We start from the raw sequence: 22938 nt of genomic DNA on the forward strand, positions 1-22938 counted from the left end.
TCTGTTTTTGTTTATCGGTGGTGGTGTGGGCACACAGCGCTTGTTATCAGTGAAAATCAGTGCCCTGAATGTATAAAAAGCTACATATAGCTGACGTAATGCTTATTTCATTGTGAAATAAATGTTTAAACCCGGTTCCCCGACGTGAAATTTTCGCCGAAGTGAAAACAAGCCAGACAAATGGTCGCTTGTGGGGAGCACTTTGTTTCCCTGACTTCTATGGCTAGCTGATGAAAAATCGGAAATATTTCGCTGAAGCGAAAATTTTGTTCAAGCGGGGTTCATTGTGGCGGGGGTTTGACTGAATGTGATGCGACTAAAAAGTGCCTCCGCTCCTTCACAGAAGAGGTGAAACGTTGCTCACATTTGAACAGCTCGACTGGGAGTCCACGCTGGTCTGACATAACATTCAGGTGGCTTAGAGCAGCCACACCCACCACAGAGACTCCATTTTACTGCGGAGCAGTATACCTCTACCAGCCAAGGAAATTCTCATGTCCGCATCAGCAGAAAACGCCAGGCTAAATTGAAGAAATTACTGGCGCCACCACGAGTCGAACTTGGATCCGAATAGAGAAACGGAGCGACAGCCCGTCGTCTTTCCGACTAAGCTAATCTTGCACGAGGAGACGGGGAAGACAGACGGTGTACTCAACAAGCACCGCGGCAAACTACCACCTGCGCTTATTCAAACTGCCTCGCTGTGCCACTCAGAGAGGCAGTCACGCGACGGCAGAAAGCAGGTCTTGCAATTCCTTCTCTTCTCCATCCTTTTTAGCTGGTGCTGTACAAGATCCACGGGGGATAAGGGGGTGTGTCTTTGTGACACTACTCGTACTCAAATACGTACTGAAAATAATATTGCTTCATCCAAACTCTCACGATCCCTCATTGTTGCTGGAGTCATCACTGCTGCTGGGGTCTGAACAATCAGCAGCAACAGCTGCCAAAGTCTATGCAACGGTAGCCAGCCTTTGTGGAGCACGTGGCCTCCACACGTGGAATGTAAACAAACGAAACAAACCGAAAAAGGAGTTGCCAGTGAATACACCAGATGGCGATAGTTGTTTGAAAGGCGCCATTTTGAGTTTTCGCGGGAGGTTTGACGTCAACAGAACATTCAACAACTGTCTCCAATGGCCTATGGCACCGTAACGAAAGAGTTAAGGGACAGGAAACAACTTTTTTTTTCTCCCCCCCACCCCCCCCCTCGGGTATCAGTCCTTTGCAACCGCGACCACTGCCCTTCCAATAACAACCCACCTTGTCGCGGTAGAGGGCGGCTGCCTTGGAGTCGTACCGCTGGGCGAGGGGCGCGCAGGGGTCCCAGTCGGGCTGTGCCTCGAGGAAGCGGCGGGCGCGGTCGTTGCCCCCGCACCGCATCTTCTCCAGCTCCAGGTCCTTCCACTTGTCCATCGTGATAGAGCGCACAAAGCTGCACGCACGCACATGTGGAACCCCCCAGGGACCACCATTAAGCCCTCTTCTGTTCATGATTCTCGCACATACAACTGCTGCACCACACTGTTCTCAACCCTTGAATCACACCCCCTCCTTTTCAGTGCCCCAGAATATCCTTAAACACTGCTTCCCTGCCCAATGCAGTTGTGCTGCAATTGAGAATGTTGCAGCAGCAACCACTACCTGATGATAAGCCAGCAAAAAAGCAGTTGTATTCCCCACACCCTGTAACGAGGTCGAAAAAATAACAGCGAAATGCCGATCTGGCCTAATAATGTCCTTACCTCAAGGTAATGAGAGACTGAACATGTTACATATTGACAACCTGTCAGAGGCTTCTGCCAGCAAATGAGGTTTTTCTCTGCATCCGTTCTGCTATCGCAGGAAGTTTCTGCACTGGAGTATAACTGCACTTATTTGAGAGGTCATCATCTTCACTAATTTCGGGGCACCACCAGCACACCGCAGGCACGAGAAAATTGACACTTTGAACCTTTCAAGACACTTAAAAATACATCCGTACATTCCCAGCATCTGCAACCCAGTTCCACAAAAATGCACAAATTTTGATAGGGCCTTTTGCAGCGTAGTTAAAGGAGCCATGAAGAGAAAACAAAAGTTTGTTTTATTCGAAAGATTAGGTGTTTCATAGTACCCCAAGCGCTTTCCCGGAAGCAAATGATGCTTTATTCACTGAGAAATAAGGCAATTTAAGCCAAAATTTTAAATCTCCCGCTAAAATTGAACATTCCGTGACGTGTACAATGGCGTCATAGAGCCAGTCCATGAAACAGATACTTAGTATGTCGACTCCATATACCACCCACACGCGGGAGTCGATCGAGACGGCGGCCATTTTAAAAATACTAGTAAAACCTAGTGCACCCGCAGCCCTAGTCATGGAATCGCCTGATCCGGAGAACAAAACTCTCGCCGAGGAGCTCGGGCTTGCATTTAACAACCTCACACCACAAAAACGCTCAATGCTTCTAAGTGCACGAGCGGCAAGAGTTGTGGGATACGCGGTGGACGGGAAAGCGACCATTCCGCGATAGCCACAACAGACGAACGCCCAGCCGTCGGCACCGCTGCCTCGTCAGCCCCGTCGCGACGGACGAATATAGACTGGTACGTATGTGCCGTATTTTGATTACGGTTAATAATAGTTCAATTTCAGTAGCAGTATCACTTATGCCAGTTGGCCGGTGTCGTGTATGGAAAGCCGTTCGCGCGAGCTCTCTGCTTCGACCAGAAAGATACGAGCGTCAATGCGCGGTGTTTACGGCATTTTTTTCCCCAAGGTCAGAGCAATTTGACGAAGTCGGCAACGACCGCCAGCATGTCCCAGGAGTGAGCTAACGTAAGAGTCCCTGCCGTAACTGAACAAACTGAAGTTTTCAGTGGTTGTAAACTGGAAACGAGCTCGTAACGACAGCAGCAAGCCAACACCATTCGAAACTTACGCGACGACTGGCACTATCTCGTCGCTTCTTGCTGTTCCTTACTCCCCTCGTTTCTATTTTTACCTTTGCTGGTTGGCGATATGACGGCCAACCTCCTGTGAAGGGATTACGATACGAAGCAAGGTCGCGGCTGTGCGTGCTGGAACGGTTCGTTGGCCCCGAAGAGCCTCGAACCCGAAAATTCATCTGCGCGACGGCGAGATGTCGAGCTCGGCCGGCGCTAGATTCGTACGCATTGGCGCACACGCTTGTGAGTTCGTTCGGACCTTCAACCGTTTACTCCACCGTTCTTTGTCATAAAAAGAATGTGCAGTATGTTTCACGGGCATTTAGCTCGCTATGCAAGCTGTAAGCCCTGCCTAACATGCGTCTGCTTTGGCGGCCTCCGCCAATCGCAGAGCATTCCCAAGTGACATCACAGGTTCTGTTGCGGAAAATGAGCTGGTGGGTCGCATGGTCATTTCCTTTTTTCCTAATTATGTAGTTTATTTGAGCGAAGTTTGCGTTATAAGTGGTGTCGTTATGGTTCTAACGAGGCAATCTTTCGAATGAACCAAACTTGTGTTTTCTCTTCATGGCTCCTTTAAAAGCTTGCGAAGAAAAAATTAAGCAGTAGCTTCCCTGCCTGCCAACGTCTGGAAACAGCTGTAGTCAGAGAGAGTCACAGGACTAGACAGACAGACATACGACTTGACTGCGCGTTAACGAGCTTACAGCCACTCGTTAGGAGCTACTGGTTATGCCTAACGTCCCGTCTTTCCGCCGGCAGCCGCTACGTATCGTTAAGGCGCAAAGCAGAAATGAACTTCAGTTCCTCGCCTAATCACGCTTCTTTACTGCACTTTTGAATGAGAAGCGGTGTCGGTACCTGCCTTGCTGTAAACGGTGCCTCGAATGTACAGACGAAAGCTTTACGACAGCAAACATGGGAGCGCGTGTCGCTCGGTACATGAAGAGCGGTCTAGCGATGGGATGACAAACTGTTGCAGTTCGTACATTTGGCGGATCCATCCCCTGACAACAACTGATTGTGCTGCTGTCTGCTGCGGTAGCTACTTTAGATATCTGGAAACGATTCCAGAGAACACATGTGCCGATGAGGGACTTTTTATCAAGAGCGAAACGGTGCGAACGCATTACAACATTTGCTTTTTGCTGCCTGATGGGCAATAAAAAACAAATTATCCTCCTTGGCTTAACTAATATAGCAGGCAGCCGTGCGATAAAGCGCTTTCAGGGAGTGCGCCCGTCAACCACGCAAACTACGAGAGCATGCCAGCGTCTCACCAGAGCGCTGTGCATGTACTGAGTGGCACACGCTCCCGTGTTTACTGTTGTAAAGCTTTCAACTGCGATTTAAACTTGGGCTCCAACTAGCTTCCCTCAATGTATCTAACCAACTAACTTCACTCAATGTATTGTGCTGTGAAGTTGAGTGCCTCTCCGAAACGTTTGGAAAGCGTGGTTGCAGTGGTGCTCTCACCTGAGGTGCACGCCCAGTCCCCGGTGCTTCCCCGAGCACTCCAGGCAGATCCAGATGCCATAGCTCACGCTCACCCACTGCGGGTTGTGCGCGCCGCACTCGAAGCATTTCTGCGATCGCAGGGAGGGAGGGAGGATATTGTCATGAGAAACGGCCAGTTCCAGATGGAAGGGGGGTTTAACATGTGAAGAGCGGCGACTAAAACAGCTAGTGGAAGAAGTGAGGAAGAAAAAGAGGCCTCCCGCAGCAAGCAGGCTGAGCTGCTCGCTTATCACACCAAAGAGCCGCTTGGCGGCGGAAGCAACTTGTTGGAAGTTTGTGCCTCTTCAATGCCGTATAATCTTGGCACAATTTTACTGAACTATGGGAAAGGGTAGGTACCAGTACGAAAACAACTAGGGACCCCCACAAACAAGGAAACCACCTCATTACACGACCTGTATACAGTAACCGACCGTTTTTTCGGACTTTCCCGAGAAACAGCCAGTTGTCCCATATGAGTAATGACTCACGGATTTTTTGGACTGCTTTTTTTATTCGGACTATTTTTCGTTCCCTTCCCAGTCCGAAAAATTGGTAGGCTGCTGTAGATCCTGCAGAGGCATCGCGTAATTCCAAAGTTGTACAATCAGAAATACAACAATTGATGACAGGAGCATTCCCACTTGCATGATAGGATGATAGAGGAAACAGGAACTAAAACAATAAATGGCACGGCTGTGGGAACAAGCTAAAGTCCCAAGCAATTAAAGCGAAATAAAACAAGACAAAACAGCCTTACTTTTATACATGTGAAAACACGCTCTGTTTCTCACAGAAACACTCAACTAGATTCACACACTGTGTTTTATCTCCCTGTATGTTGGCTGCAGCGTTTCTTCTAATTTTTGTTTCCCCGCCACCATCTCAAATTCCACTTCCACTAAAATTTACAAATTCTTTACCCCGAACATTTTTTTTTTTTCACATAGCTTGCAGCAGCACCGGCCCAAGAGTACAGCAAAGCAGCCACTCACGTTGTTCGAGTCCTTGGGCCTCAGGTCTTGTAAAACCCGCCTTGTTCGCGGACTAGCCATGGCAGTCTTTCTCTGTGGGGGACTAGCTGCCTGCAAAGCAATAAATAAACAGACAGAGAGAGCACAGCACGTGAGAACACAACGGTATAAAGAAGAAGAAAGAGAAAGCATCAGTCTGCAGAAATCGATTTGTAACCGTGCTTGGATTGGCTGCATGCCACTGAATTGGCTAATTGCAAGAACAAGTCTCTAGGGTACCCTTTGAAACCTCATTCCTGTGCATTACGTTTCTGCAGACACATCACTCTTTATTCCCCTTTGTTCCCGCACGGTTGTCACGTTCTGAATAAGGCAGGACTTGTGCATTCGGCTAATGTTGGGGGGTTCAAAAAAAGCCACAAGGAATAACACAGGTTCATGGTGCAAAACTAGGGCTTTTTGATTATCAGAACCAGGCTCACCGTGGACTCCTCGAAAAGCAATCCGGCATTTGTTTTTCACATGTATTTTTATGGCATGAAGAATCCTCAGACTACCCAGGGACCATCCGCGGTGAGTGCGAGAAAGAGCCCCACTGTCAGGGTGTCAAGGGCAGGTTTACTTTCTATGCCGCTAGGGCCCATCACCTATTGAACCACCAATACATCAGTAGCAATGTGCGCTTGTTCTTTTATCAATCATTCCACTAAATACCCAGCACGATAAAAATGATAATGTCAATGGGAGACGATTCCTAAAAGGAACCAACATCCAACACTATTGTATGTGGGTGAACAATGGCACATGATGTGCTTTGCTGGTTACTATGCTAGTTGCAACGCCCGAATAGCAATGGCATTCGAAGAAGGGAAGACAGAACATCCAAGGTAGATGAGCAGAGGTCAGTTTCAGATCCTCAGCTGCAAATGCAGGGTTTTAGTAAAATGTCAAAGCTCCTCCAACCCCCTCCCCCCCCCCCCCCCTTAAAAAAAAAAAAAAGAGGAAGCTGCAGTCTAGACGCGAGCAGTCATGCAGTGAAAAGTAAAATGCTGCGCGTTCAAACGAAGACAGCGCGAGGGGGTTAATAGACGCTCCCCGCGACTTCTGACGCATGCAACGAGCGGAGCGTCTGCAAGTGCAGAACGAACGTTCGTCAGATCTAGAGTCGCCGAAACTCCGAGCGTCGTTACTCCGGGAAACCAGGCAACGCAAACAGCCGGCGAGCGCGAGACGTCACAATCGCGACAGCGTCACTCGCGATCGCTCGCATCTGTCTTCTGGTACGTGCAGAATGCCCTTTTTTTTTTTTTTTTTTTCCGCCTCCACCGAGATTAGCAGACGCCCGGGCGCTGAGCTTTACGGCGTTTCCGCTATCAACATCGAAACGAGCAAGCTTGCGCGCTCCGACAACGACCCTTCCCTGAACTGCTGCGGCCTTCGCTGCACGCCTGAACGCTTCGCAGGAGATATTGCGATCAAAATACTATCACGCGCGATAACAAATGTTCGTAGGGTTAAAAAAGGATAGCCAACGGAACTCTTCCTTTGCCTGTACCGGAAAAGTGTTTGCACGTTATGTGGGTGTAGCATATTGTTTACACAAACAATTCTGCGAGCTCCGACCGTCAGCTGCATTGTTTATTTCCTTGTTTTTTTCGCCGGGCAAGGTTCATAACACACCGCGACAGGCTACGCCGGTGACATCCGCTATCTGCAATGTTCGGCCCAGAAAGCACCAAGCCCAATTTCCCAATTTTTGCGACAGCCGGTACAAAAATGATAACTCCCACATAACCTTCCGTCTACAACCAGTTGAACTTTTCCAAAGCGGCGTAAAAAGTTGGTTCCGATAACGCGGCTAGGTTTGTGCGCGCGTGCGTGACAGTCGGGCAAAGTGCCAATGACATTAACATTCAATGAAAGGAACGAAGACGGAAGAGAGATCTCCACTTCTTTGCCCCTTTTTTTCTTCCTTACGCCACGCTTCCACGGCGTGAGACGAGCAACCGGAAATCGTTTTTCTTATTTCGGTCTGTATCTAGCTCACCGCGTTTTAATCATGGTGCTAGCTGTGAGGCAGCTCCCTTTTTTCGGGAACTGCGGGGCGAGAGCCCAACACGCGCACTCACGTCCGCTCTCCGATGACAGGCGGCTGATCACTGACAACCAGACCACATTTCTCGCGAAAAAACGACCTAATGCGTCGAGTTACACCGATGGCTTCAACGATTGCGGTTCACACTTGCGCAACCCCTTCAAAATACACCTGTCAGCAGCTCTGAATTGCGGTAGTCGACCACAGTCGACGCTAAGGCCCTATAAACAAAACAAAGCAGCGGCGATATTACAGATCGGCGAACTGGCGCTGTCTTATAACGACGCAACGAAGAGACCTGCCCCAAACGATTGAATGACCGCGGAAGCTACCCGCAGGCCTGACGTAGCAGTAGCGCCTGCCGAGGAGTCGCCGAGTCAGTTTTACGCCGACACATCGCGACATACGCGTGAAACAGCCGTATAGCGTTACGGTATACAAGTAAAGGGTGCGGAGAACGCGAACCGACACCCGTGAAAGAGGAGGAGAATTGAATTTGAGACGAAAAATAAGCTGCGTGAAATTTACTTACAACACGGCCGCAGTGCCAGCACGGACAAGTCGGGAATGGCGGTTGCAGCAATCCAAACAACAGCGACATTACGGCTAGTTTCGTAATTGACGGCGCTCATTAGTTTAGAATAGTGAGTGCTAAAACTCCAAACACATACAATTTTTTCTTAATAAAAATTTTGTACAACTTGTTCACAGGTATAAACATGTTAGTTTTAGCTTTTTTGCATGAGTACACAAGTTTCGTTTTCTCCACAGCTATTATTTGTTGTTTAAGTTGACCGCTAGCTGAGAAAGAGCTCTTTAGTTTATTATACTTAGATTATAATGTTACAGCATTGGACTGAAGGGTCTTCAGCGCTTCAATTTCACTCCTGAAAATCACACCTGAAATGTGTTCTGAAATGATACTCCGTAGGTCCTAGTGCCAACGCCATCACGCTCTCTAATTTTGTCATGAATTTTGTTTTCGCGAGTTTGTTTTGTTGTTTTGCTAGCGAGATCTGCAGATTTCTTCGAGCGAGCCCCGTCAGCTTCATGTCGTGCTTCGACCGTGTCTGTGATGTGTGTGCCTAGAAAAGCCCCGGGCTGTCAGCGTGTGAGTCATCGACGGCTGTCCGCTAGCGCAGGCGGTCATCGGTGCCGTTACTTTCACTTGTTGCGATCGTCAGCTGCCTACGACTGCGCCGAGGCGGTCTAAATAATCTGTGCAGCAATGCGAAACGGGACGCATTGCTCGGACGGCCGAATGTGCCCTTGGTGTTGTGACCGCAAGACAGCGCTCTCGAAAGTAGACGCAACTCAGGGAAACAAAGTTAAACAGATCGGAGCGACTGTCAGAGACATTCGTGGCAGACTATCTTCCTAACCTGCATAGAACCCGTGTTTGTGTGCTGTGTTGCAATCTCGATTTTCAGGTGGAGGCGAGAAGCGAAGGCGCCCGTGTGTCGAGATTGCGGCGCACCTTAAAGATCCCCAGGTGCTCAAATTAATCCGGGACTTTCCACTAAGGCGCACCTCGTAGCCCAGGTTTTACTTCCGCGCTTTAAACGCTTAAAACCTAAAAATTTTTAAACATTAGCTGGTACTACTAGTAGGACACGTTTATTTGCTCTGGCCTAATTTTGCTCCCTCCATAGCGTTTTATTTCATGCGTCATTTGCAAATGTACGGCCATTTATACCCTGACGTAGCGATAGCTTGTTTTATACGTTTTCTCTTGTTACACCTAGCGGTTGTACGAATTTCAAGCGCAAAAATTCAGACGCGACAGGGACAAGTCTCTGCGCTTGTCTCTGTCCCGTCCGTCCCCTGTCTGAATTTTTGCGCCTGAAATTCGTACAATGGATTACCCGCTAGCTCGAACCCACACGTTGTGAAGTTATATACCTAGCAGTTGTCACTGAGACCCCTTATTTGATACGCTGTTTGTGCGTATATAACGTCACTTTTGACTTTAAATAGCGCTTTAACTCGTCACAGGTGTCATCTGGACTAGCTATAAGTTATATCGTACTGCCCAGCATGCAAGCTTTCAACTAATAATTATGTCCTCAACATTTATGCAGCAATGTTGCTCAGTGACCCCTTCTTCGGTGCATCCTGTAATTTTGACGAGTATCATGAGTGCAGCAATTACTTGTTGCTCTTCGGACATGTGTTGGCCGGGTGCGGAAGATACAGGGGTGGAATCAGGTTTACACGATACTAAATAACAGTGCAACTGCGAGAGACAGATGGGGAAGCTAGTGAACGAAGCAGCGTAAATGGGTGACTAAGATAGTGAAAGTGGCATGCCCTGTGCTGTGTCCGTTGTGTCATTCTATTGTCTTAGTCGTTTGTAATGCTGCAAGTGAGAGCCTCCCTAGACGCACACCGTGGGGCAAGATGGCAAGCGTTTTGGGGAACAGAACACGCACACCGAAGTGCCAAAACATGCACGATGTGGAGACCTGTTCTATCCACTCCAGCAATGTGTCTATCCGCACCAGTTGTGCACCACTTTTACACTAGCAGTGTCCACTGCAATCTCTGCACTCACCGAAGGCCTTTCACATTTCCCCCTGTTGTGATGTGCATTTGGAAAGATTTGCAGTTCTGGCGAACAGCTTCTGAGCATGTGCCTTTCAGATGGTTAATTGTGTTTTACCAATGAGACAGCCTTGTGAGCATCAGGTTGTCTTGAAATTGTTTTTGCTAAATAGTATCTCGTGCTGCATAAGACACTTCGGTCGAGGGGCATGTCTGTGTCACCCTGTTCACCCTGTTGTGTGGCCAGTTTAACAAAATGTTGCTTTACACCCCACAAGGCCGTGTTCGATTTGATAACATCATCTTCCGTTTTTGTCCAACTGCATGTAACAAAGGTGGCTTTGGCACAGGCTGCCTTGGCCTGCTATGTGGGCACACAGCCCTACCCCTCTGGTCGGGTGGCTACGTGCTGATTTTAAAATAGGCATTCTGCGATTTGTTGCGGACATTTATAGTGCCGACTTTGGAGATCACCGCGCCCTTTGTGGGATCGCCAACACTGTGGCTTCTGAGCTGCTTGAGAAAGCGTGTGCATTGCCATGGGCGGCTTTGTTTTGAAGCAGCCAGGCTGGCCTGTGGCAGAGGGCATATCACCCGTCTCTAAGAGTTGACCTCTGGAAGGCGTTGTTGAGCTGCCAGTGTTGCAATGGTGTAAGCTTTCTGCCTACTTTTAACTTAAATGTGAAGAAACTTTCTAAGAGCTGCTGTTCATTTCCATTTGTGCTTAGGCCTGTGCCAGAAGACTTTTTATTATTGTGCTCTAGATGGAGTTTGTGCTGTAGAATTCGCATTGCAGGAAAGTTGTTGGTACTTCTGCTACAGTTTATTTTAACGATTATGCATTTTTAACAAAAGAATGGCGAGGCTATGAGCTCAAAATGACGTTACTAACAGCTACATTTTAGCTGGACCAAGATATGTTTAGAAGCAGCTGGCAGACAAAATTTTGTCCGGCTTGCTACCAGCAGCTAGGTTTTGTGTGCTCTTGAAGTGTCGTTTTAACTTCAGCTACTTTTAAGAAACCCAGCTATTTTTAGAAAGCTTTATTGAGGCATCAGTGAGGCTGTGTGCTTCTCATCTTTGTCTCATCGTTTTGCCCTGCCCTGCCCAGTGTTTCTTAAGGCAGGCAGCCCTGCTCTCATGGGCCAAGAAATACTAGAAAAAGCATGCTTGCCGTAGTCAGGTGGTTTTTTAAATTTCGATGTGCAGAGCAATAATCGCTCTGTGAAAAGCAGCATTGAACACGGGTTGCTTGCGCATGGAGTATAAATGCGAACCTTTTATTGTATAAAAGCATCGTTCTGCAAGAGGATTTTAAGATTGTCCACAAACCCCAGAAATATACTTCTAAACATTCATGAAAACCACCTCTCAATTGTAAAATGTGGCCTATTCTAGGCCGTTCGGATGGAGAGACAGAGGTCTACAGGGACAGTTGTAAGACAAAGAGTTCATATCACAAAGGGCCGTAGCCTGTGCTTTTGCAGAAGGTGGCAATAACGTGCATTTATTTTATGTACAAGGCATACAAAGACGCCATGTTACGCTTTAGTGAATTTTGGTGTCTAGGGGAGAGGGAAGTATAGTAACCAACCTTTCTCTGTTTTGCAGGTCTTCCACCTGGTGGCAGTTGCGCGTTGCAAACCGCCATGATCATCATCATCGTCACCAATTATTATCATCACCACCACCGATTGGGTGTCCGTTGCAGGACAAAAAAGGCTGCTCTCGGTGGCTGCTCATCACTGCTAATTATGCCTGCTTTCTGGCTGCAGAGCGAAAAACACTGTTTTTCACTGATAGTTTGTTGAATGCACACGTGCGTACACTCACCTGGCTTGGGGACAGTGTGAATTGGTTTCTAATCGCCTTAGGCACACTGAACTGATTTCATTATTATCTAAAACATTGTTCCCCTCTGTGTAAACAGAATTGTAATTGAGTAAAATGATAACTGCTTTCAGCACCCTTGTTCATTTGCAATCAAAGGAAAGGAATAGCCATTTGGGTTCGAATCTTGCGGATAACTGGGCAAGTGCAAAAAATGAGGCTATGGTAACAGACTGTTTGTGTGGCTGATTCAAACAACCAAGAACTAACCCGTGGGAAAAATGTATTGGTTTAATAAGGTTAATTCTTCCACAAGTGACTTCCTTGCTGCTATTCTGGTGTGTTGCCTTGTTATTTTAACTCACTGCTGCCTCTCACATGTCTAACTTTCCTGTTCGAATGATGACAGAATTTCCATTTGTGTGGGGGACTGTGACAGTTCTGCAAAGTAAAAGAGGTGTATCTGTAAATGGATTCCAGAGTTGCCCCATATTTCTTTACATGTTATGAATCAAGAAGTATGGACGCTCAGTGCTGACTTTCCTGTCAAAAATTTATGGTGTGTGCTTGTGTGGGGAGTTGAACTGCAATTCCACAATTTATCCCCACTCATCCTTTTGTATGGAGTAAAGTCAAATGCAGCAGTCCATCAAAAGAAGCTCACTCCAAAGAAACGCATGATCTTGATTCCCCTCATTAACATGAGAAGTAAGATGAAATTCCATTCTCTTGCACCAAAAATACTTCATTCTTTCTTTTCCAAAATTTTTCTCAGGTTTTCCACATTGCGATGCTGTATTGTTTGAGAAGACAGAACGGCCTGCTTCTTATAAACTGTGTTGTATGTGCGAGTCATCCGACATTCAAGCCACATTGATTGTCATTTCCTTGTTGTGAGAGATTCATGACCTCCTTTCTGTTTTGAGCTGTGCTGTTTGTATGGGCCGTCTCACTTCCGGATGTTTACAAGCTGCACGAAATATCTTTTTCTTTTGTCAGAAAAACGCTTTTAATGAGTGCTATTGCAGCGCTGCAGTTGGTGCAAATCTACGATGCAAAATAGACAGGATGGGGAGGCGTTGATTATAAAGGCATGTAAACAGAAAGGTGTTGTCGATATTCTTAGCCTTTTGGAACCTCTGGTTCGCACGTTTTGTTGTGTTGTGCTAGCTTAACCAACTAGTTCACACCCAAAGTTTCGGTTAGTTGCAATGTTTCCTCTTTTTGTGATCAATTTCTTAGGTCTACATATCTTTTCATGTACAGCTCACTGGTATTGCCTTATTGCTTGGGCCCATAAGCAATCAGTTGAATGTACCTTTTTACAGAGCACGAATGAAATGGTGTCAGTAACTTGTTAGCATGAACCTTGATGGAATAGATATCTTCAGACTTGATTAAATCTTTCAACTGCCAGTACAAGTTGTTCTAAAGAAACTGCTGACATGGAGCAGTGCCTAAAGTGTAATTGCAGCATGACACCTGTTTGCTTCGGATGTTTATGAAAGACCCTTTGCTAAGTTTGAAAAAAGTGCGCATCGATGCTGAAGTGCTGATCAGTCATCAATTCGTGCAGCATGCTCCAGTGTCTTCGGAAGTGAATTTGAATGGTATTCCGTATGTCTTAAGTAGGACCGATAACTTGTAGCCTTGACCAAGATTAATTCCTTTTTTGTTCCAGACAAAGCGATTCCAATACTGGCATCTGTTCATCATACCCACCATATTGCAAACTGGCCTTTGCTTTTCATAGCTAAAATAGTTTAGACAGTTTGAACCAACTTTTGTCTCGAATGTTGTCCCTCCTAGTTATGTGACAGTTTTGGCACAACCTGTGGCTGGCTGCTTCAACTAGTTATTCTGACTTACAAGGAGAGCTAATGTGGGGAGTTTATTCCGTACCATGGCTATCTTGCACCCATTGCATAGTGTTTAAGGAGCATTTTGTGCAGGGGAAAGGGAAGTGTCAGAACTTCCCTTAGTGATGACAGAAGCTTGTGAATTCAGGGTCAAGGCAGCTGCCTTGCAATAGGATTCTCATTGTAAACAGCGGAGTAGTCGTTTTAAACTCGCAAACTGCTTGCTCTCAAATTCTCAGGCTATGCAGGCTCTGCCAACGTCGCCTATGACGGAATCGTTCCGGACATGGGTGGGTTCTCAGCAGCCAACGAAAACAGCAGCTTCCAGGCGATTGGTGGTCTCCCTGATACGGATGACTTGTCCAAGCAGAGCGGCCAAGTTTTTCACACACAGCAGAACCTGCTCCAGCACCCTGCGGCCTCACACCCACCACCAGAGCAGCAGCAGCAGGTCTGGTGCAGCCGTTGCGGCAACACCTTCATGAACGCGGAGAGTATGGCGGGTCACGAGTGCTTGCTGCAGCGCACGGCAGACCAGCGCTACTGCTGTCGCATCTGCAGCGAGACCTTCACCCACCAGGCACGCTACCACATGCACATGGCCTCCCACCAGGAACCAGCACCGTCGTTCTCTTGCCGGCTCTGCCCCATGACGTACGTATGGTGGCAACATGGTGGGTGGCATGGCAGGAACCTGTTCTTTGAACTGGGGTGCGCCGATAAGGACACAAGGACAGCAGAAGCTGAAAAAATTACTCTGCGCTAAAACAGGGACGAAGGAGCAACACGTAACACACAACACAGTGCCGAACTTCCAGCTAGATTTTATTGAAAAAAGACGCTGCTTATATGCACAAAACTAAAATACTAAAAGCATTGTCACGTCAAAATGCGTCACATTTCTAAAAAGACCACTTCTTTATCTGACAGCAATTTGGATGCAGTACTAACGCAGTTATCCCCTGCCTGTCTAATAAAATGAGCTTCAAGAATTTGAAATTCAAAAATTAAATTCTTCAAGAATTAAATTCTTGAAGCTCATTTTATCAGACAGGCAGGGGATAACTGATTTTGTAGTGCGTCCATATTGCTGTCAGATAAAGAAGTGGCCTTTTTTAGAAATGTGATGCATTTTGACGTCACAATGCTTTTAGTATTTTAGTTTTGTGCATATAAGCAGCGTCTTTTTTCAATAAAATCTAGTTGGAAGTTCGGCACTGTGTTGTGTGTTACATGTTTCTCCTTCGTCCCTGTTTTAGCGCCGAGTAATTTTTTCAGCATAATGTACCAACTCGCCCACATCAAGCTTTTGACAACAGAAGCACTGATGTTGTATATGCGCTTGTGTTCTCGCTTCCTTTTGTACATGGTGGCATGGTGGGTGGGATGGTGGGAAACCTGTTTTCTGAACTGAGGTGCACGGATAAGGACACAAGGACAACAGAAGCACTGGTGTTGTATACGCACTCTTTTTGTCGCTTCCTTTAGTGTCCTTGAGGGAAGGAAGGGGCAGCTCAAGTGGTGATGTTACATGCATACTCGTGTTGTGTTGTCACCCCTTTCTGAACCAGCATTGTCACTTCCACTTGTGTTGCTATTCTTTGGCCGTTGGTGTGTGCATTGGAAGCGTCAGTCTCTCCCACCTCCTTTGGTGCGCTCCCACTGAGAGACAGCATGGAGTGCAGTTCACTTAAACATTTGACAGATGGCTAAGCAGTGAGTTAGAACCAACTTGGGGAAATTAGAAGTGCCAAAGCATGCTTGTTAACAGGTGCAAGCGGCCACTTGTGTTGCAGTTCAAAACTAAAGTGCAAAGATTCCACTTTCAATTGGCAAGATGGTTTATAGTAGCAGAGGTAGGTTTTAGTGCATAAGCATCACCCATGCATTACTCGGCTTAGTTGGCAAAAAATTTGGCACCCCCCAGGTCAGCGTAACCAAACGGTGAAGCTGGAAGCTGTTGGCAAAAAGTGTGGCCAGAACGTGTCGGCAAAATTCTACATAGCGGGTGATTCAAAACGAACACCTGGGGGTGGTTCTAAAAAAGGTCCTAGGGCCTTCATATTTTGATGTAACTGCTTTTATCGCCCCCAGGAAAGAAGTCTTCCCACCGATGAATTGCATACAGTAGTGTAGCCAACTTTAAGGGGCTAGATGTAAAGCTGATGATAATGATTGCTATTGGTTTCCCCTTTGTAGCGAGTTGATGACGTGTCATCTTACCAAAAAGGACTAATATAACCATGTTTTACACTCTTGGTTCAATACTAGCGGTGCGTAGGGCAGGCACAAAAAACTTGCTTGGTCCTGGTCTTTGGTCTTGGTCTTTGTAAAGCTTGCTTTCCCGCATTATATGTTGCAGTGAAACCCACTCATGAAGGAAAGCTGCATTTTTGTGTGTTCCGCAACACGAAACTTAGTGACATAACTAAGTGAAAAGTGATGCTGACATGTTATTACATCATCACGAAAAACTTAGGTACCCTTTTAGTTCTTGCTACTTATAAATGAAGGTTGTGGTGAGATCATTTTTGTGACATTAAGAGGAAAATTCGTAGCATCAGTGCAGGTTCTTAATGATACATGAGTTAAGAGGAAAAATCCTCGACTTTAAACGCAACCTCTGTTCAGTTTGAAAGGATTGGTGATGATCTTGGCTGGATGTATTGGAGGCTGAATAGTTAGTCATGCTAGCTACTCCATCACCTCCAGAATATGAGAAATGGTCACTTTTTGCTTCCTTTATTTTGCTGTCTACGTGGCAAACAGAAAAATAATGCATCCTCTGCATCTGGGTGCTAGGGGTGCCAGTTGTAAGGGGTGCTGGCCCTAGAAATTTCCGTCATGGTCATTGTAAATGTCGATTGTAAGTGTACATGTAGCACCAAGAAACAGGGGTTTATGAATAGAGAACTAAACCACTGCGTAGCAGCTAGTAGAATTTCATTTTTCTAGTGTACCATAAGAAGAAAAGGGTATCGTTGCTTTTCTGTCTGTCCAGTAGACACGCATGTATTATTATTTTGCTGCAACACAGGAAACTACTTGACTTAAATTTGTAGCCAAAGTTTTAATTGCTTCCAGCATTGCAGGCGACCTGTCAAAGATTTCGTGTCTGAGTCTTCAGGCTTGTTTTCATCAGCAATACCTGGCTGTTGTGCACCACCAACAGCAAGCTTCTGAGTCTGTTTTTGTTTTTGTAGCTAACTTTATTTAACTGATGCTTAACTGTGGCTGTGTCCTTAGATGCAGTGTAGATTTCTCCCTGTGAGTTGTAACATCTTCACACCACAGAACGGCGAGCAATGATGAGATCCCAGCAAGTAGCCGACTCGGCTTGTCTTGTGCCGGCTTGCAGGTTCACGTTGCGGCGCCAGCTGACGAGGCACTTGCGCACCCACGACCAGCTGCTGCCCTTCACGTGCGAGCAGTGCGGTGCCACTTTCCCCTACAAGGAGTCGCTGATCAGGCACTACCAGATTCACACAGGCGTGCGGCGCCACAAGTGCATGCACTGCCCCAAGGCCTTCCTGCAGAAGTGCCACCTGGTGGAGCACCAGAGGATCCACACTGGAGAACGCCCCTTCAGCTGCAACGTCTGCAAGAAGAGGTTCGTGCAGCGCTCCCACATGGTCGTCCACAGGCGGGGACACTACCAGTCGAAATAGACCACTGAGTGTCGTGGCCCTGTGAACTCTCTCCAGATGTGCCACCTGGGATAGTGTTAGAAGGTACCGTATTTACCCGATTCTAACGCGCACTTTTTTTCCGAAAAAATAGGCCGAAAAATCGCATGCGCGTTAGAATCGGATACAAACCCGAAACAGCGGAAATTTTGTCCCACTCATCGCCATCGCCATCTCAAGATGGCGCCAAAACTTTTAGCAACGATTTTCCGGACGCAGCAAGCCTGGGCATCTAGGCTTTTCTATCGGCGTTCACACAAATCGTCAAATCGTTTCACTTGCGCGCTTGATAACAGCAATGGCAGCAGCGGCTCCCACGCGTTCAAAACGAGCGGTCGGCTGAAGCGTGCACCTCTGGAGAAGCTCTCGGGACGGGGGTGCGAGGCGTGGGTCACGATCCCATCGACTATGGTTGAACGTTCGTTCAGAAGTGTGGCATCGCGAACGCGTTTGAAGGCACCGAGGACGAGATGTTCTGGTCAGCGGAGAGCGACGAGGAGTGAGATGAGTGAGATTACTTCGGGAAATAAATCGCCCATTTCTCTCGCATTCGTTTGTCTGGGTCACAAAGTGCCGTGCACGTTACAATCGGAGGTGCAAGTTTTTTCGTTTTTTGTTTTTTTTTGCCAGGAAAATCGGGTGCACGTTAGAATCGGGTAAATACGGTAAACAGAATGCCACAGAAGGGGTGCAACAAGATAAGTGCTCACTATCTTTTTAGATGCTTCACTTTGAATGTGCCTATGTCATCCCCTTTTGTTTTTTGTTGTTTTTTCTGCGGGTTCAACTGCCCGTGCTCCCCACGATAAACGGTTGTATTTATTTATGGCGATGCTTCCAATAAATTTAGTTGAGAATGAGTGCTTGTCCTGTCATTCTTCTGTGCAGTGTTTATCACGCTCTACTGTTTATAACGTCAACTTGCCCAACAATGTGTTTTAACGAAGCGTTAGAGGAAGAATCACACTGGTGAATGCTCCTTCAGCTGCAACGTCTGCGGCAGCCAACTTTTTTTTATTATGCGTGATTTCGGAACACTCCAACACACTGGGCTGTTTGGACTGTAAAAGTGTGGTGAAAATCAAACTGAATAGCGAAGGCTTTACGCAAAGTATTAAAATATTTGCACACTTGCAGTAGTAAGGCATTATTAATTATTATGCTCATTTTAAATTTTCCTAGGGCATTTCTTGTGCATGGTGTTAAACACTTGTAGATAAGAAGCAAATGACCAACAGTAAACAGTGCTGTCCTTCATTGCGTTCTACTTCTGAGTACTTTTTTTCTTGTACTAATTTGAGTAATTACTCCCTTGCATTCAGCGACATCTCTCACCAATTGATCAGTTACTGGTTAACAATATACTGGGGGGAACATCTTACAGGACAAGCGACTATAAAAAACGAACAATGGCCAACTGAAGTGCCCTCGATGTCGGCCACGCTTTCGCAGAAAAGTAAAATGCATTTGTCAATTTCGCACATTATTCATATGAATTTGTGCACATGCCTTCTTTATTGGAATGGCTTAAAAATGCGCCACTTGGCTTGGATTGGCCTGGCTTTTGCTTAGTTGTGAGCCGTCCTTGTTGTCTCATTAGCAAAGCAGCTAAATTATTTACAGAAAGATCACACACATGCGTGATATTGTTACACTGAAAATTTAGGGAAATCATCTTGATGGTCGCAAGAAAAGTCCAGAAAGGGTGCTCAAGCAGTCGGATAATATTTTGTCTTGTATCAGCATTTTCTTTTCGGTACAGTATTAAAGCAAGCATAGCTGTTCTTTGGACAGTAAAATCAGGCCTGGCTTGCTTAATTGTGACCTCTTCTTGTATAAAGCATGCTGGATGTGCACAATCATAAATGAAGCTTTCAGATCAAAGCATTCTGACGGGCTAGTTGGTCTGACATGGTGGAAATAAAATTGCGCTACAAGAACAGCACGACAGAAGAAGACACACCACACAGCGCAGACTAACAAACGGAATTGATTTCCATGCACATATATACTACTATCAAGTCAACACATGGAATTAAGAGAAGTTTAAAATACAAAACTAAAATCACGCACAAAAAATAATACATAATATTAATTTTAAAAATTTTAAACGCACAATTTCACCATGACAGAAGCCGTCTCAGTTAGATTTAGACACCATCAAGAAACGCGATTTCTTTGCCCAACAAAAATATTGAAGCAAGTTGCAACACTATAATGCAAACATCCCCGCACGCACAATTTCACGCACCTCTGTTATTTCTCGAGTGAGCGAGTCACGGGTCCTTTTTTCAAAAAATGGAACACACTTACAGTTACGGCAATGAGCGCCCGCTTATCGCGTTACTAACATTATTTTTGTGCTCACGGAGTCTATCATTAATACATCTGCCAGTTTGGCCGATGTATACTTTTTTGCAGGGCAACGGAATCAAGTAAACCACTCCCTCCGTGCAGGCAACGAACATCAAAATCTCCCATTTCTCTCTAAAATAGGGGGTGGGGGGACGACGCTTATGGTCACTAGACCCAACAGGTCATTAGATCCAACGAGTCAGGAGATCCACTAGGTCACGTGATGCCCGAGTCAGAAGATCCCACGAGTCAAGAGATCCAACCGAGTCACTAGATCCAACAAGTCGAGATCCATCCGAGTCCCTAGATCCAACGAGCCATTACATCCCAAAGGAGGAACCGTGCGTAATGAAATCTAAGGTTTGACGAAAACTCGTCTGGTCCGGTGAAAGATACATAGTTGAAGAAAGTGGTTATCGCCGACCAAAGGTTTAGTTAAACAAAAGGCTAAAAAGACGTTTCGGCTTCCATACGGAAGCCTTGTTCACTGCGCGGAAAGGCGCGAAGCTCGAAGCTTTTAAGTAGTGCGTCAAAGTAATCGCCCCAGGCCAAAGTAATCGCCCCGGGCGATTACTTCGACACACTTCTTAAAAGCTTCGAGCTTCGTGCCTTTCCGCAACCGTGCGTGCTTGTATTTCTTGGGATTGGGTGGCCGTTGTGTTTATCGGTTTGCTTTCGTTTACTAGCCTCCACGAATAACCGGTTGGTGAAGTACTTGCGCTCTCTAAATGCCTAAGTGTGAAAGCAAGAGAGAATTGACTGCAAGATTTTTTCACCCTTGAAGTGGTACTGATTTTGTACAGGCCACAATTAGGTCTCAACCGTGAATTAGATATGCATACATTTCGCAACAAGAAAAAATAAACGGAAGGCATGACTAAGTCGTCATGAATTCACAATTTCAGTAACTCGTTTCAGTAGTTAGCGCTACTATTCAAAGAACATTTACAAGAAAGGTAATTAAATGAAAGAGGATTGAGGAACGATCCCTAATAAATAATTCAAATTTCAGCAGTTTAAAAAATATGCGGATTCATAATTAAGCTTAAATATTACAATAAGAGAACACACGCCGTTTTTCGAAAAAATAAATCCTTGAGATACTATACTGCCCAAAGACAAATCAATACAACGCGATTGAGAAACAAACTGTGCCGCCAAGCCTACGTGTTGCCAGGTTTGGTAACGGGTGAGGCAGCACCCCCAAAATTGTCTTGTACATGTTAGAGTTAGCAGAAGAATCCTCCGTGCCTTCTGAAACACTACGTGCACTGTGTGTGTGTGAGTTTTTCTTATTTTGGGTTTCGTTATGAGGCCCCGTAGGGCCATCCAAAAATTGCCATGGCCGACGGTATTTCACGTCGTCCAGGCGGGGTATTGGGAAAAGTTTTCAACTAGCAATAGTCGCCCCTCGGCCGGGCCTCATTGGGTGCGACACTGCCTCTGCGCAAAGCTGACAGTTCCTGTGCAGTTTCTTTACCCCCATCTCGCAGGCTGCCCGTTGCGAGCCGGTGGAGACCGTCTATTACAAAGAATACTACGCCGGATACACATATTTGAAGCAACTTTTGGTATAATGAAATGCTTTCAGTGGTCCCTTCGCGTAAATTTTTTAAAAGAACAGTCTGGAAACAGCGCTTATAGTGCTGAGAGAACACATGATTGACACACGTGTACATATATGAAGCTAATGTGGACCCCTCCCCCCCCCCCTTTTTCTTCCAAACACACGCGTGCTTACATAGCGCAGGCGCAGCACGCGCACACTACGGCGCGAAGTGAAATCACATTTGGATCGCGCTGAGTTAGGCAGGCCTCAAGGACTATCGGTGACCAGCAGCTCGGAAAGAGCCGAAGCTCGCGCTGCAGAATCCATGAATCCTACGCTCAATCTAAACCCCTGCCCGTTCCAATATCTTTGACAAACATCGTGCAGGCTTTCGGTCGCGCAGGTTTCATAGCCGAGGATATCAGTCGTACTGTACTGGCTAAGTTGCCTATTTACAGCATGAAGGGGTGTCAACACTAGGACGGCTGAAAAACGTCACGCTGTCATATGCTTAGCGCTGGTCGTACAGTTTAAAAACAATTAGCCACTAGCCACTAAACATTTTGCCATTAATGTGGTCACTGACATCGTAAAGTACATTGCATTAGCTAACTCTGCCAAACGCCAATACTCCGAGCCGTACTCACATTGGTGGTTACGCGGTTACGCCATCCCCTTTCCATTTTTTTAATGTGTGATCAGACGCACACAACTTGGCTCATTTGCCAAAAAAAGCACCGTCTACAGAACCCCGTAAACCGGGCCTGTCAGCAAAATTTCTATTGGCTGCCAAACCAGGAAATAGAATTCGCATTGGCTGCGTGTAGCCGCGAACTCCTAATCAAAATTCAAATTGGCTACAACAGCCCCCGTATCCTTGTCATTTACATCAATGTTGTGGGAGCATGGCTGGCTTTACATTAAAAAATAGCTGACTGCTATTCATGGCTGTTAAATTTGATGTTGGCTTTGCCTTGTACTTACTTGTTTCCAAGCCCAACATGTGAGGGTTAACCAGGGATGGTCCTGTCCGTCCAATTCACGGATTTTCATTTGGCGGCAACGTGACACACCACCATCGCTAAAGTGCTAACAAATTTCGCGAAAATGCAATTTTGTGGCTATGGCCAGGATTCGCACACACATCCACTGGCAAACAGTTGGACATCTGCACCCCGTGAGCATTAGTCAGCAGGAATAATGTGTGCTACGTAAAAAATTGAAGCAGAAGAAGGAATGTGTTTTGTTTCATTTCTTTATTTCCTGCATAATCAGCTGGGCAAAATCTGGAAGTTACTCCAAGTAGTCACGCACCCACAAACATGTACACATGTGCAAACACACGAACCCCAGTCCCATCTTTCAAGCCCCCTTGAGCACTCAAAGCCACACAGCCACGTATTTCCAAACTTGTAAGCATTTCTGGCTCCGTTAGCAGTCATTTGCAGTCACTGTGTACGCTGTATAGTAATATCCTTATGATAAATGCGAAAACAACATATATGTACCGGGCATTGCATTGCACCACAAATATGACAAAGCCCACTTTAGCTAAAGCCCACTTTAGCAATCAAAGCCACACAGCGACGTATTTCCAAATAAACGTTTATGGCTCCGT

The 22938-nt window shown here is 46.3% G+C and overlaps 2 protein-coding genes and 1 non-coding gene across 6 annotated transcripts in view; 1 reads left to right on the plus strand and 2 right to left on the minus strand.

Annotated features, from left to right (window-relative positions):
* Arfgap1 (ADP-ribosylation factor GTPase-activating protein 1) overlaps positions 1-8113 on the minus strand; it is a 60957-nt gene extending 52844 nt beyond the window's left edge. For all 3 annotated transcript variants that reach the window (XM_077689823.1, XM_077689824.1, XM_077689822.1), the window contains exons 1-4: positions 8030-8113; positions 5424-5513; positions 4408-4517; positions 1264-1435 (exon numbers count right to left, since the gene is read on the minus strand). In XM_077689823.1, the coding sequence (XP_077545949.1) occupies positions 1264-1435; positions 4408-4517; positions 5424-5513; positions 8030-8098 (441 nt within the window). In that variant the 5' untranslated portion in view covers positions 8099-8113. The remainder of the gene's footprint in view (positions 1-1263; positions 1436-4407; positions 4518-5423; positions 5514-8029) is intronic.
* Positions 8114-8443: 330 nt separating this feature from the next.
* Positions 8444-18276, plus strand: LOC144158738 (uncharacterized). 2 transcript variants are annotated; one of them, XM_077689826.1, is made up of 3 exons: positions 8444-8608; positions 13970-14384; positions 17089-18276. In XM_077689826.1, the coding sequence occupies exons 2-3, from the start codon at positions 14017-14019 to the stop codon at positions 17396-17398; spliced, it is 678 nt and encodes a 225-aa protein (XP_077545952.1). In that variant the 5' UTR covers positions 8444-8608; positions 13970-14016; the 3' UTR covers positions 17399-18276. The 2 variants fall into 2 exon arrangements, with proteins under 2 accessions (XP_077545952.1, XP_077545951.1); XM_077689825.1 differs by having other exon boundaries at positions 8445-8608; positions 11653-14384.
* Positions 18277-21085: 2809 nt separating this feature from the next.
* Positions 21086-21226, minus strand: LOC144160173 (U4 spliceosomal RNA). Its single transcript, XR_013320361.1, has one exon. It is a non-coding gene; the product is annotated as a U4 spliceosomal RNA (small nuclear RNA).
* Positions 21227-22938: the final 1712 nt, after the last annotated feature.

This window comes from Haemaphysalis longicornis, unplaced genomic scaffold, assembly GCF_048455015.1.
Source record: "Haemaphysalis longicornis isolate Haplotype H1 unplaced genomic scaffold, Haemaphysalis longicornis Haplotype H1 scaffold_10, whole genome shotgun sequence".
Taxonomy (NCBI): Eukaryota; Metazoa; Arthropoda; class Arachnida; order Ixodida; family Ixodidae; genus Haemaphysalis; species Haemaphysalis longicornis.

Coding starts and splice junctions, on each gene's coding strand:
- LOC144158738 (XM_077689826.1), top strand. CDS start 14,017: ATGGGTGGGTTCTCAGCAGCCAACGAAAACAGCAGCTTCCAGGCGATT. Junction 14,385..17,088: donor TGCCGGCTCTGCCCCATGAC/GTACGTATGGTG, acceptor GCCGGCTTGCAG/GTTCACGTTGCGGCGCCAGC.